Genomic DNA, 14125 nt, shown 5'->3' on the forward strand with positions numbered 1-14125 from the left:
GTGTGTGTACAGTTTTACCTAGTAGAGTTGAGATCAAAGGCATGTCACCTTGCAGGCAACAGCAGAAATGCCTTGGCAGCCTTTGGCCTGACTCTTGGAATCAATGAATTAGAAACCCTGATAACTCTAGTTCACATCTAATGCATTTCAGAATGTAATAATAGCTGGGTCCCCCTTCTAGCAACAAGAATTGCAGGCAGCTGAAGCTTAGCAGTGCTGATTTGAAATTAGTGTACACACCAATTACACGTGGATCTTTTACAATACTGATGAGATTGGAACCGAATTGTGGGTTGTTGTTGTTGTTGTCTTAGCCTTTCTGACCCTGCAGTTTTGAAAATAGGAAATACAGTGGTGCCCCGCAAGACGAATGCCTCGCAAGACGGAAAACCCGCTAGACGAAAGGGTTTTCCGTTTTTCGAGGCGCTTCGCAAGACGAATTTCCCTATGGGCTTGCTTTGCAAGATGAAAATGTCTTGCGAGTCTTTTCCCTTTCCCCCCCTTTTTCTAATCTGCTAAATTGCTAATAGCCGCTAAGCCGCTAATAGCGCTAATCTGCTAAGCCGCTAATAGGGGTGCTTCGCAAGACGAAAAAACCGCTAGACGAAGAGACTCGCGGAACGGATTCTTTTCGTCTTGCGAGGCACCACTGTAGTTCCTTTTCCAAAAATGGTTTTAAAAAAGAAGAAAACAATTAAAGAGAGCATTTGCTTGCAACAAGAAGCAAGCACCCCCTCCCAAAAACACGCCGTTTGGAAATTTATATTACAGTGGTACCTCGGGTTAAGTACTTAATTCGTTCTGGAGGTCCGTTCTTAACCTGAAACTGTTCTTATCCTGAAGCACCACTTTAGCTAATAGGGCCTCCTGCTTCCGCCTCACCGCCGGAGCACAATTTCTGTTCTCATCCTGAAGCAAAGTTCTTAACCTGAAGCACTATTTCTGGGTTAACGGAGTCTGTAACCTGAAGCGTATGTAACCCGAGGTACCACTGTATTTGTTTGTTTGCTGGATTTAATAACAAATGATTCAAACAATTAAAATAGTGTAGAACAGCTGGTAGAAAATGTGTTTTTTGGATGGCAGCATTGAGGATGATGATTTTTACCATGGCCACATCTATACTTTGGCCACACCCACTTTGCCATGTGACCCCCCTGAGGGGGCACCATGGTCATTGTGGCCCTCAGTACAAAACAAAGGTTAACCACCCCTGTTTGGGGAGATTGGGTCAACCCCATCCATAACAGTTTGAAGGCCGCCTAACTAGGCAGGTCAACCTCCCATTAACCGTACCTTTGTTTTGTCTGGCTCGAGTCTCGGTTTATCGGGCCTCATCCAGTCCTTCTGTTCCCAAGCACTGTTTCAAAACAGCCCCTGCCTCTCCTGATTTGATAAAAGAGAGATACAGAGCTGGTGCCCCCTGCATCTTAATGATGCCTCGCCTCACACCCCCAGACTCATGACAGTTTCATGTGGATGTTGAGTAGAATTGGCGATAAAATGGACCTCTATGGGGAAGTCCATAGCATAAGTGCTGGAGGGTCATCCGCCAGACCATCTTCTGCACTCAGCCATCCAAGTAGGAAAGGGAGCATTAAAAACCAGGGTCTCCCACCTCTAACCTAGACAGCCTATCAACACTGGTACCATGGTCGCTGGTGACAAAAGTCCTAGAGCAGGCATGGCCAAACTTGGCCATCCAGCTGTTTTGGGACTACAACTCCCATCATTCCTTGCTAACAGGACCAGTGGTCAAGGATGATGGGAACTGTAGTCCCAAAACACCTGGAGGGCCAAGTTTGGCCATGCCTGCCCTAGAGAATCAACAGGGTCTCACACTCCCTCATCTCATCCAGTAGAGTAAGCAAGGAACTTCTGTCCTTGAAGCCCAGCCTAAAACCCATTTCATCCAAGACAACCTGAATCTGGCTGAAGAAGAAGAAAGAAACAAAAAACAATTTTCAGGAGCATAAGGCACTGAATTCTGAAACATCTTCCTTTTCTGCAGGTGTGACCCATGCAGCAATCTGGGCAGCTTGCATTTCCTACCTAAGTGCTGCTGTTCCTCCCGAATTAAGAACTTCCGCTCAGGGTATTCTGCAGGGCCTCCACCTTGGCCTGGGCAGAGGGTGCGGAGCAATGGTTGGAGGAGTGCTGGTCAACTATTTCGGTAAGAGAAACATGTTGGATAGTTCCATTAGCAATTTGCTCTCCTTTCATGCATTTTGGATGCTGCTTTATTAAATGTTTTCCAGCCCTTCACTTCCCTATGCTTAAGTTATGTTAGCCAAATGCTGCTATCATGCTTGTGTTTTCTTTGGGGGGGGGGGTTGTGTTATGTATGAAATTGTGTGGATACTTGGCACACCAAATTAGAAGGACCAGTATCTTTAAGACATTTCTTTTACCTGTCATCTTCAAAACACCTAATAATAATAATGACAATATATTATTATTATTATTATCATCATCATCATCATCATCATCCCATCCATCTGGCTGGGTTTCCCCAGCCACTCTGGGCAGCTCCCAACAGAATATTATTAATAATAAAGCGATCAAACATTAAAAACTTCCCTAAACAGGGCTGCCTTCAGATGTCTTCCAAAATTCAGATACAGTGCTACCTCTGGTTGCACACAGGATCTGTTCCGGAGCTTCGGTCGGATCCTGAGGAATTTGCAACCGGAGGTGCCGCTTCTGCGCATGCATGCAGTTTAGCGCTTCTGCGCATGCGCACAGTGAAACCTAGAAAAATACTTCCAGGTTTGCTGTGTACGTATCTTGAAGGATACGTAACCGGAGGTGAACCTAAATAGAGGTACCACTGTAGTTGTTTATTTCCTTGACATCTGATGGGAGGGTGTTCCACAGGGCGGGCACCACCACCAAGAAGGCCTTAACAGTTGTATTCAAATGAAGAACAGAACGGGAGATGATCCCATACTTTTAAAATATTTGCAAGTCCCGATACACACAGGTGTGGGCACACATCAAAGGTTCTAAACATCAATCCCCAACTCTCCATATCTGTCCCTTGCTGAGTACTCTTTTAGTTTCATGCAGGAATTTAGAGACTTTAATCATGCATGCATGGTCAGAGGAGGAAGCCTGCCTGCCAGTTGTTAGCATAAATTCAATGCTTTGAGCATCGTGAGCAAATTTTATTCACTTTAAGTTAGCCATGCCAAAAGGGAAAGGGAAAGGACCCCTGGATGGTTTAGTCCAGTCGAAATCGACTATAGGGTGCAGCCTTTGTCCGCAGACAGCTTTTCTGGGTCATGTGGCCAGCATGACTAAACTGCTTCTGGCGCAACAGAAGCCAGAGCACACAGAAACGCTGTTTACCTTCCTGCCACAGTGGTACCTACTTATCTCCCTGCACTGGTACGCTTTTGATCTGCTAGGTTGGCAGGAGTTGGGACAGAGCAACGGGAACTCACCCCGTCACGGGGATTCGAACCACCAACCTTCTGATTGGCAAGCCCAAGAGGCCTAGTGGTTTAGACCACAGCGCCACCCGCGTCCTTAGACACACCGTAGTTCCACTCTACAGTGGTGCCCCGCAAGACGAATGCCTCGCAAGACGAAAAACCCACTAGATGAAAGGGTTTTCTGTTTTTCGAGGCGCTTCGCAAGACGAATTTCTATATGGGCTTGCTTCGCAAGACGAAAACGTCTTGCCATTTTTTTCGCTCCCCCCCCCTTTTTCTAAGCCGCTAATAGCCGCTTTGCCGCTAAGCCGCTAATAGCGCTAATCCACTAATAGGGTTGCTTCGCAAGACGAAAAAAACGCAAGACGAAGAGACTCGCGGAACGGATTCTTTTCGTCTTGCGAGGCACCACTGTAAATCCAAGCCATGGTGTTTTGAATGCTTCTACAACTTCTCTCCTAATGTTTTCATCCAAAGGGTGTAATCTAACTGGCTTAAAGTAGACAACGTTAAAAGTGCAATCCTCAGAGGTGCCTCAGAAGATAATTATATATATAAAAATAAATAAAAACAAACCTATAAAGATGCAAATCTCCCTTACTTTTGAGCCAGACCTTTCGTCCATCTACTTCATTACAAGTCTGGCTAGAAATCGCTCTTTGCATGATTGAATTGGGTCTCACTCTTCCCTGCTTCTCTCCACAGGAGCTGCTTCGACATTCAGAGGGATAGGAATGGCCTGTCTTGTGATCCTATTGCTTTTTGCTTTGATCCAGTGGGTGGCAGTTCCTGATGAGAAAGAAGGTAGGTAGATTATTCCCATGTATTCAGAGGCACCCAACCTAACAGCATTTTCCTCTGCCTCTTGGGGTGATCTCATCTGCTTTGAACTCTTTTCCTCTCGTGCCCATTTAGTCTCATTGATCATTTGACTCGAGTCATAACCTTAATGCTATAGGGCCGGGCTTACTTTTAAAGGACCTCATGTTTTCTTCTGTTTAAAGCAGAACTTTCCACGCTGGGCACACAGGGGCTTTTTCAATAGAAGCCGTCCTTAATAAGCAAAAATGTCAGGTCCTCTGTCTACAAGACAAACTGATCCAGAGACAAGGGAAAGACAGCAGTATTTGGACATTATTATTATTATTATTATTATTATTATTATTATTATTGGATGTCTCTGGGAATGGGGGTCTAAGAGTGAAAGAGCTTGCTAAGGATAAGCACTGCCCCATAGTTCAATTTGTCTTGCTACCTTACGTATAATTCATTTTAAAGCATGAGCAGATTCTTGATAAACTGAGCTGCAGTAAGAAAATAGCGCTCTATCTGAGTCAGGGGTAGGCAACCTAAGGCCCGTGGGCCAGATGCAGCCCAATTGCCTTCTCAATCCGGCCTACAGATGGTCTGGGAATCAGCGTGTTTTTACCTGAGTAGAATGTGTGCTTTTATTTAAAATGCATCGCTGGGTTATTTGTAGGGCATAGGAATTCGTTCACCCCCCCCCCAAATAGTCCGGCCCACCACATGGTCTGAGGGATGGTGGACCGGCCCACGGCTGAAAAAGGTTGCTGACCCCGGATCTGAGTTATTCTTAACAGCAAGTGGGCCCAGGGAAGCCATTGTGTTTTGGACTACCACAACTGCAAGCTACACTGTGTCCGTCAGCTGGTTACCCCCGGGGCTTCCTCCTCTCCCATTATTTCCCAGCTTCCCCCCTCATCTGCCTCTGAGCTGTGACCTTCCTCAAACCCCTGTTGTAAATCTAAACTGTCTTCCTCTTCCTCCTCCCTGGAAGGGTCAGGATGGGGAGGCGGTCTCCACCGTTCCTCTTCTGCCCAGTCCCTGACAATTACAGGGGGCTGCACTAAGTGTGCCCCTCTCCATCGAACAGTGGATTCTATTATTCTTTCCATACAGAGCTTAAGGGTTTGGGGGTTCTGAAAAGTGCCCTTGATTGCTCAGAAGTAAATTTTATAGGGCAGCAGGGTGGATTTGGTTTAAATCACGATTTAAATTCACTAGTCAGTAAGACTTGATTTAAATCATTTTTTTACAGTGGTGCCTCGCAAGATGAAATTAATTCGTTCCGCGAGTTTTTTCGTCTTGCGATTTTTTTGTCTTGCGAAGCACGGACTTTGGAAAAGCTTCAAAAATCACCAAAGTCTTCAAAAACCTCAAAAAAGGCTACCACACCGCGTGCTATGAGTTGCTCCTCGAAGTGAATGCACGGTTTTAAGAAAAAGGAAACAAACTTGCAAGACAAAGGAAACAAACTTGCAAGACGTTTTCGTCTTGCGAAGCAAGCCCATAGGAAAATCCGTCTTGCGAAGCAACTCAAAAAATGAAAAACACTTTCGTTTTGCGAGTTTTTCGTCTTACGAGGCATTCGTCTTGCGAGGTACCACTGTATTTTTATTTTACAGAAAGACTCATTCTTGCTAGTGTAAGCTTAATATTTACAGTCAGATGAAGGTTTCATTTTTGGAATAATAAATTTTCAGAGTCGTTTTTACAGTTCTATCAGAAATTACTAATTTGGTTATACTATTAGAAATACATAGACCGATCATCATGAAATTATTGTGAGGTTTAATAAGGTAACTGTTTATATTTGGACAACCTTTCTTCTGTACTTTATTGGAAGGAGAAAAATAATAATTTACTTAATAACAATTTAAACAATTTATTTAACTAAAACAATAACGTTGTAGCATATGTATCCATGTTTGTTTACTGATGCGGTTAAACAATTTTATTTTTTAAAAAACCCTTAAGACTGGGTTTTAGCACACATGAAAAACTTAACTTATTTCCTGATGAATAGCCCTTGGACTGTAATGTAACTTAAATAGAAAACTTATCTATAGAAATATTTTTCCTCCAAAAGCATTGTATTTTAAAAATCCGATTTACATTTTTTAAAAAATCTGATTTTTTAATATTTTTTAATTGATTTTTATCCACCCTGTACAGCAGGGGTCGGCAGCCTAAGGCCCATGGGCCACAAGCGGCCCCCGGGGGTCGTTTAACTATCCCACGAGCCGCCCCTGAACCGAGCCGCCCCCTCGGCCAGTACCCGCGCGCTGCACATGTGCAGACGCCGGAAATCGCGCACGCGACCAGGCCCACGGAAGAATCTCCGCTGGAGTGAGGCGAGGTAAACCTTGCCGACCCCTGCTGCATGGCAACGAATACTGACCTTTCAAATGGTTATTTTGAACTTCAGAAAAAACCATGCTGGCCGAAAGGATCCCAGTGCCTTCCAGCCCTGTGCCCATAGCCACCATTGACCTGGTACAGCAACAGACGGAAGATATCATGCCTCGGCCAGAGCCCAAGCTTCCTCCCAAGAAAACAAAGCACCAGGAAGAGCAAGAGGACGTCAACAAGCCTGCCTGGAGTGTCAGCTCTTCCCCCTGGGTCACTCTCGCCTATGCTCTCTATCAGATCAAGGAAATGGTCCAGCTCTCCAAAAGCAACCAGGTGCTCGAGAACCAGCCTTTGCAGGTAACCCACGCTTTGCTGCCTAAAAGGTGTTTTTAGGAGGAGAAATCGGATATGTGGTTTTTAGGGTTCCAAGGAAACGTTCTTGGGGTGGGTGTGATCATTGGTACCTGCCATCCCTTTCTTAATTCGGACAGCAGAGAAACGGGCAACCCCATCCAATAAGTGGGAAATGGCTCAACTCATTTCCTAGCTTATTCTTCTGTTTTGACAGGTGTGCTTACCTGACAGGCGAAGGTCTCTTGCAAGCCTCCCTGAATTCCTAGCTGTTAAGCTTTGCATTCCAAAAGAAATAGCAATGGGGGTATCTCAACCACGCAGATCTGTCCATTGGGGTGTTTAGGGGAGTCTGGGAGTGGTGTACACAGGGGGTTCTGGAGAAGAATTATGGGGCTTGCAGTGCTTTTCTCTTCTTTGAGGTAAACAATACAAGCCCCAGAAGGTTGTATTTGGGGGCTTGAGCCCATAAACTCCGTGGGTTGTCTCCATATACAACATGGAAACTCCTCCGATTGTGGTTATTCAACAAAGCTTATTAGCTGTTGCTTGAATACTGACTAGAGAGAGTTCTGCTTTGTGCAACCACAGATTTAATCTACGGAATGCTTTACCACAAGAGGAGATAATGTGTATATCTTACAAGGGTGGGTTTTTTGGTGTTTTTCTTTTTTCTTGGAAAGGGCAGATAATCAGTAGAAATTAGCCACAACAGCTATATGCAGCCTCCAAGCATCAAATATTTGCGGCAGGTTGATGCAGAGCAAGGCTGGAAACAAAGCCAGTCTTAAAAGTACCTGGATTTTGGGAAGAAGGTTCTGTCTCTCTCACACACATATATGGGGTTCCCTTTAAATATGGACTCTCACTGACTTGATCATTCATATATATATATATATATATATATATATATATATATATATATATTTAGTTGGTTAATCAAATGATGTTTAATTCACTGAATCTTAAATTGCATAAATATGTGTGCAAGGAAAAAGAATCCGAAGAAAATGGCATTACAGTCGTACCTTGGTTCTCGAACAGAATCTGTTCCAGAAGTCCATCCGACTTCTGAAAACGTTCGAAAATCAAGGTGCGGCTTCCGATTGGCTGCAGGAGCTTCCTGCACTCAATCGGAAGCCGCCTCGGATATCCAGCTTCCAAAAAACATTTGCAAACCTAAACACTCACTTCCGGGTTTGTGGCATTCAGGAGCCAAAACAGATGAGTACCAAGGCGTTCTAGAACCAAGGTACGACTGTATTTGTCTTAATTGATGTGCACCCTAGAAAACGCATGATCCCTTCTCAACATTGGAGAGGATGCTTCTTATAAGATGGCACCTATCACTTTTTAAAAACGTACTTTTTAACAAAGAACCCCCCCCCCAAACTAATGAGAATCTCCTGGTTAATCAGGTACATATATGTGATCAAGTAATTGGATTGTTGACAGTGTCCATTTCCCCACTTTGGACCGAGGTGTAGCCAGCTTCCTATGTCAGGCTTCCTCAATCTCGGCCCTCCAGATGTTTTGAGATTACAATTCCCATCATCCCTGACCACTGGTCCTGCTAGCTAGGAATCATGGGCGTTGTAGGCCAAAAAACATCTGGCGGGCCAAGGTTGAGGAAGCCTGTCCTATGTGATTTGCAGCAATGATGCATGAGGGCCAAAATTTGGAGCAAAAGTCCTGGGGGGCCCCCAAACACAACATGGCTGGCCATTGCGTTTTGAAATAAGTGAATAGATAATGCCATCTATAGAGCTCCCCTCACTCTGCAAGGCCAGAGTCTAAAATTACCCAATTCCACCAGTAATTTGCAGGCGGGCTTCAGCAACAAAAGAAGGAAAACATTCACATTTTTGTAAGGCAGTGGGGGAGCCTATCAACACTGCTGTTGAATCCAAAGTTTTGAGAAACCTGGTGTGTGTTTGCCTGAAAGTACACTGTACTAACTACTTCTTTAATGTGCTGTTACACTCAAGCAACATTGGCCTTTAATTCCACCAAGATCTTCACAAGCAGCTTAACCGGCTAATGACAAAATTATTAGTTTTGTCATCAAGAGGAGTCTCTGCCTCATAAAGCAGGCATTTGAGCAGCTGTCTTAAAAATGAGACTAAATATGTCCTTCAGAGGTTGGCACTAATGATAGCTCATTGATACTTTTGCACAAGAATCTGTTCCACTACTATCTAAAGCACCCAGGGAGAAGCATCTCAGCCCTTGAATGATAGATGTCACCCACATTAGAGTCAGGAAAGAAGATGGCCCCTTTGCAGCCATCGGACCCAAGCTAGCAGGGAGATCTGAATACACAAGCCTGCTGCCATGTTCCAATTGGGCCGCAATGGTCTGTGGGATTTGTTTAGTGTTTGGATTTGGGTTGGGCGGGTCGTGTTAACTTTTAGCTTTAGCTTTATGTTTGCATATTGTAGAAACGAACTCGTTAAAAATACCTGAGAAAATGTTACAATCTCTCCTCCCCCCACTTTTTTTCATGAGTAGGAAAATGGCCTGCTGCTTAGTAAGTCTCCTGAAATATTCATAGCTCAGCTCCAGAAATAGCAAACTCTAACTCGCTGTGGCGCTAATGCAAAGGATTACATGGAAAATATGTCAAGCAAAGTATGTGCACAGGAGCGCCAAAATGTGTTAACGAGCCGTAGGGATGTGCTGTGTTATTGCCTATGTAACATTTCGAGAGAACGTTTTTTGCCTTAAAATACAACAAGTTTTTTTCATGCATGCTTCTTGGGGAAGAGCAGTTAGGAAAAGATAATAAGCAAGGTAAGTTCTTTTGACATCTTGCTGTCCAACATTTTTACCTGGATATGATCGCGCTTCCCCATAATTGCTTTTATTGCTTATGTGCTGTGCTATGTATGATTTTTCCGTTGCTGCTGTTGTTCTGACAAGGCTGCCTGGCTTACCTGCAGTAGAAGAATATGTGCGCTTTCCTGAGCAGTGGGAAAACCGCAAGTATGCATTTTTACATGGGATCCTTTCTCTTTCCTAGAAAGCCAACAATAGTCACGACTCTGCACCAAGCGTCCCTCAGAATCAAAGCAGTGATGCGTCTGCAGAGACTTCTGTACCTACGGCAGCTCCTGAAACTCATCTCAGCCCAGGCTGCACCGATCCAGACCCAGCTCCTGCAGATTGCAGTGCTCAGCCTCCTGAGGCAAGGCAGGAATAGGCCTTTGCTGCCTGTCGTCATCTTGCTGCACTGGATCCTGCTCTTTGGGGGGAGCTGAGAGGAATGCTGAAACGAAAAGCTTGAAACTGCAGCTCCCTTCATCTCCGCGATGGTAACCTGACACAGCACGCATTTTTAAATATTTAAGGCCTTTTTCTGTGTCAAAGCCCAATAGGCCTGTGGCAGGAAGGACTGAAAACCTAGGAAGGCTAGGCCAGAAGAGGCCGGTGTCAAAATAACTAACTAGAGTTAAAATATTCCACACAAAACGCTTTTCAACCTTTGCGGGAACGAGGTTTGGGGTCCATTTGTGCGTAAACAAAACGGAAATCTAACTTGGTAGTGTATTTAATTTGTGAAAGTCGGCTTCGGTTCCGAAAGAGGAATGCTGCCTTGCATTCTCTCTCGCTCGAGACAATGAATTATTATTAGTTTTAAAATCAGTTCTTAGGGAAGGGGAAAAGAGAATTCATAGGTATTTCTCTCCACCCACCCACCCTAAATCTATGTTAATTTATTGGGAGGCATATTAGTTTCCCAAGGAGAGATGCATAAACTATTGAAACTCTATAGAGAGACTACGCTGGTTAGATACCTAAATGAAGGAGCGGCTTAGAATTCTGTCTTTTGTAAAGACTTTTCAGAAACTTTGAATAGCTTTGGGCCAGTTGAATTCTGTGTTAAAAATGAGCCTTGGAACCTTTTGAACTGGCCAGGTTGCTGTTCACTGCTCTCTGGCCAGGCAGCAGGGAATTGGTAAGGGCATTTAGACTGAATCAAAACTATTTGGCTGCCTACAACCCTTTGTTTACGAGGCTGTGGGTTAGGGCTTGTGTTTGTGTTGTGTAGGTTCGGCGTTATGCATAAAAACCCCCCACTTGACTGCAATTGTTCCGTTTGTGAGAATATGGGACCCTGTTGACCCAACCCAACGCGGGGAGAAACAGTCTGTGGAGGTGAATCTTTCCTTTCCAACCCTGTTGTAGTCAGCTATGGGGTATTTGCGTTCATGCTCAGAGGCAGGAGCCACATATGCACATCTGGGACCGATGGCTGTTCTCCTAGCTCACATAGGATGTCAGAATCCCTTTTTGGACTTGGGGGACACCCAGGCCTTGCCAGGGAAAACCCATAACAGGATTCACGTGTGGTTCGTGCTGACAGCACCTTTTGTTTGGTGCAAGAGAGGGGATCCTTGTGAGCTCGGCCGCTTTACTTCTTGATCAGGGCCAATATGTTTTATCTCACGATAGTGTAAAGTTTATTTTATTGGGGGGCGTGGTTATATTTATTTATAGCAGGGGTTAGGAGCCTGTGGTTCGCTAGATGTTGCTAGGACTACACATACCATGATTCCTGACCATGGGCGGTGGTTGATGGGAGCTGGAGTCCAGCAACATGGGTTTTTTTGGGTGGGGGGGACAGACTGCCAGTTCCCCACTCGATGTGTGGGGTACATTTAAAGTGCCTGTGGGCTGCCAAAAGGGGTGGGACACAACTCCTAATGGTTCTTGGTTAGGAAAAGGTGAAATCATTAATATAAACATAGCTGGAATGACAGGAGAGCCATCTTACATAAATGAAAAATCGGCACCGTACGTTTTGAGCTGTCGCGACAACACTTTGTGTTGCTTGTCAAATACACTGGCAGATTCATGTTTCTTTTCTTTCCATGTTTCCCAAATGTTAGTCGAACCCGCTTTTGCCGATTATAGCTGAGAAAAGAAACATTATAGTGGCTGGGACAACCCAGCCAGGCAGGTGGGGGATAGATAATAAAATTATTAACATTATTATTTATTCCAGGCCGAAGCCTTGAGGCTCAAGAGGGTTGCTAAAAGCTTTCTCTCCTGAGGAACAGCTGCTTAAAAAGGGCAGGGTTGCCCTCATACTGAAAGGCAGCACAGAACCAAACCACTGTTGTCTTCTGGCAGCCAAGCGACGTGGCAAATGGCTGTGTTTGCCCCCCACCCCACCCCAGCACTTACACCCCTGGGCAGACCAGCCTGTATACTAAGATTCATTTCCTGAACTGGCTTTTGGTTGGCGACGGGGAGAGACATTCCATTCCATGTAATCGAGACAAGCGATGGCCGCAGGCGATCAATCCTTTTAAAAGGTGGACGGAAATGTACAGCCTGGTGTCCGCCACCCAGGTGTTTTGGACTACATCTCTCATCAGCCCCAAACACAACAGTGTGACCCTGAGACTTCTGGGAGTTGTAGTCCCAAAAGGCTGGAGTGGTGCTCCAGGCTTGGCGAAAGCTGCTTGCAAGGAAGCATGTCAGATTTTTAGATCTGTTCTAGGCAAAGCGGCGTGGGGGTCACACTTGGCTCGAATGCAGACCACGTAACGGAATACCTCAAGCTAGGTTGTGAGGAAGGCAAAAGAGCCCCTCAGATTTCCACATGGAATACTATGGGGTCTTCCCAATGCATAAGCCTTACAGAATCTAGACGTGGACACCTGGGACCAAACAACAGAGAGTAGTTGATAAGTGTTTTGGGTTTTTTTGCACTTCCACTTAAATGTACTGTAAATTTCTCATGACTTGTTTAAGTGTCCTTTAAAAGAGAGAGAATCAGAATTGTATTTATTATGTTACAGCTGGGGTACGTGTGTGTGGAGGTTAGGAAACAACCAAGCAGATGACAGGCTAAAAACAGTTTAAAAATAAAATATTAAACCCTCTCTTTAGCTAATTCGTAGAGAGATTCACATGGCTAACATTGCCAATAACACCTTAATGTGCAGCAGCTGCGTTGTAACGCTTTGAGCTTACGTGTTAACGTTTACACGTCTGAATTGTCTGTTGAACCTGTTCCTTCGTTACACGCGGGCGATGAGACCGTACACGGGTTTTCGTATTTGTGAAATTGTTAAGATGTAGTGAGAGAAATAAAATTTCACTGTATATGTAAAACAGATCTCTGGCAATGCTCAATTATTATTACGTCCAGGCTCATACAACTGCATGGAGTTGGCACAGGTAACTATATTTTTATGGACAGTGGGACTGTAAACTTTTAAAATTGTGGACAGTGGGATTGTGTGCTTTTTTAAAAAAAATGGAAAAACCATGAAGGGACACAGCTGCTTTTTAATTTTTTGCATAGCCTCATTAGGGGAGCCAACCTGGGCTCCATGTTATGGGTGCCCGTGACGTCATGATGTCACACTGCGATGTGATGTCATGACATCACACGGGCCCCCTGGCCTTGGAACCTGACTTCCAGTGCCACTAGAAGTCAGGTTCCGAGGTCTTGCGGACGTGACTTCTGGTCCGATGCACCGGATGTTGTGTTGGGGCCCCTGTGATGCTGCTGCTGAGCACCCGCAACAAACAATCTTATTGATTTATTGGGGAGCCACTTTGCTCATCCTTGGTATTTAATAGCACAAAATGGTATGTCTGCTGCTCTCCAGACCCACCGTTTACCCATCCCAACTCTAGCCCTACAGGGAGAAGGCAGAATATCACCTTTGCTTCCTTGCCCATTCAAAATCTCTCTGCTCTGCATCCTCGGCTGTTGCTGGATACAGATGCGCTTTGCAAGACTCCACTCCTGGCGACAGCGTTGGGAGTCTTCCGGCTCATGCTTCTGCTTCCTCTACTTTTAAGAGAATGTTGTGCCTGAGCAGCCCCTGCCTTTCGAAGTCCCCTTGGGCGGTAGAGCTCAGCTTTAAAAGCTGTCTTGTGTGAGCAGCGTAGCCATTCATACTGATTTGAATCTTGGCTGTGATATCTCTCTCCTCTCCCCCTCCCCAGGCTCCCGAGAGTTCAGGATGTACTTAACTATATCTTTCCCTTCGTTTTTTTAGCTTTGCAAATAAACCTTGTGAGGTAGAAAGATAAAGACTTTGAACCAGATTATCCACCTGAGAAAGGGAAAATAAAGGGATCGGCTCAGCATGCAGTATATTGAATACACACCATCAAAAGCTCTCAAGATCGCACACCCCACCCCTACAAGAATCTCT

The 14125-nt window shown here is 44.9% G+C and overlaps 1 protein-coding gene across 4 annotated transcripts in view; it reads left to right on the top strand.

Moving 5' to 3' along the window:
* Window positions 1–13069, top strand: part of MFSD6 (major facilitator superfamily domain containing 6) — a 46573-nt gene extending 33504 nt beyond the window's left edge. For 2 of the 4 annotated variants that reach the window (XM_079977897.1, XM_079977898.1), the window contains exons 4-7: window positions 2012–2173; window positions 4143–4241; window positions 6667–6947; window positions 9964–13069. In XM_079977897.1, the coding sequence (XP_079834023.1) occupies window positions 2012–2173; window positions 4143–4241; window positions 6667–6947; window positions 9964–10143 (722 nt within the window). In that variant the 3' untranslated portion in view covers window positions 10144–13069. Of the gene's footprint in view, window positions 1–2011; window positions 2174–4142; window positions 4242–6666; window positions 6948–9712; window positions 9735–9963 lie in introns of all 4 variants that reach the window. The other 2 variants (XM_079977900.1, XM_079977899.1) reach the window with 2 other exon arrangements.
* Window positions 13070–14125: the final 1056 nt, after the last annotated feature.

This window comes from Podarcis cretensis (assembly GCF_951804945.1).
Source record: "Podarcis cretensis genome assembly, chromosome: 1".
Classification (NCBI taxonomy): Eukaryota; Metazoa; Chordata; class Lepidosauria; order Squamata; family Lacertidae; genus Podarcis; species Podarcis cretensis.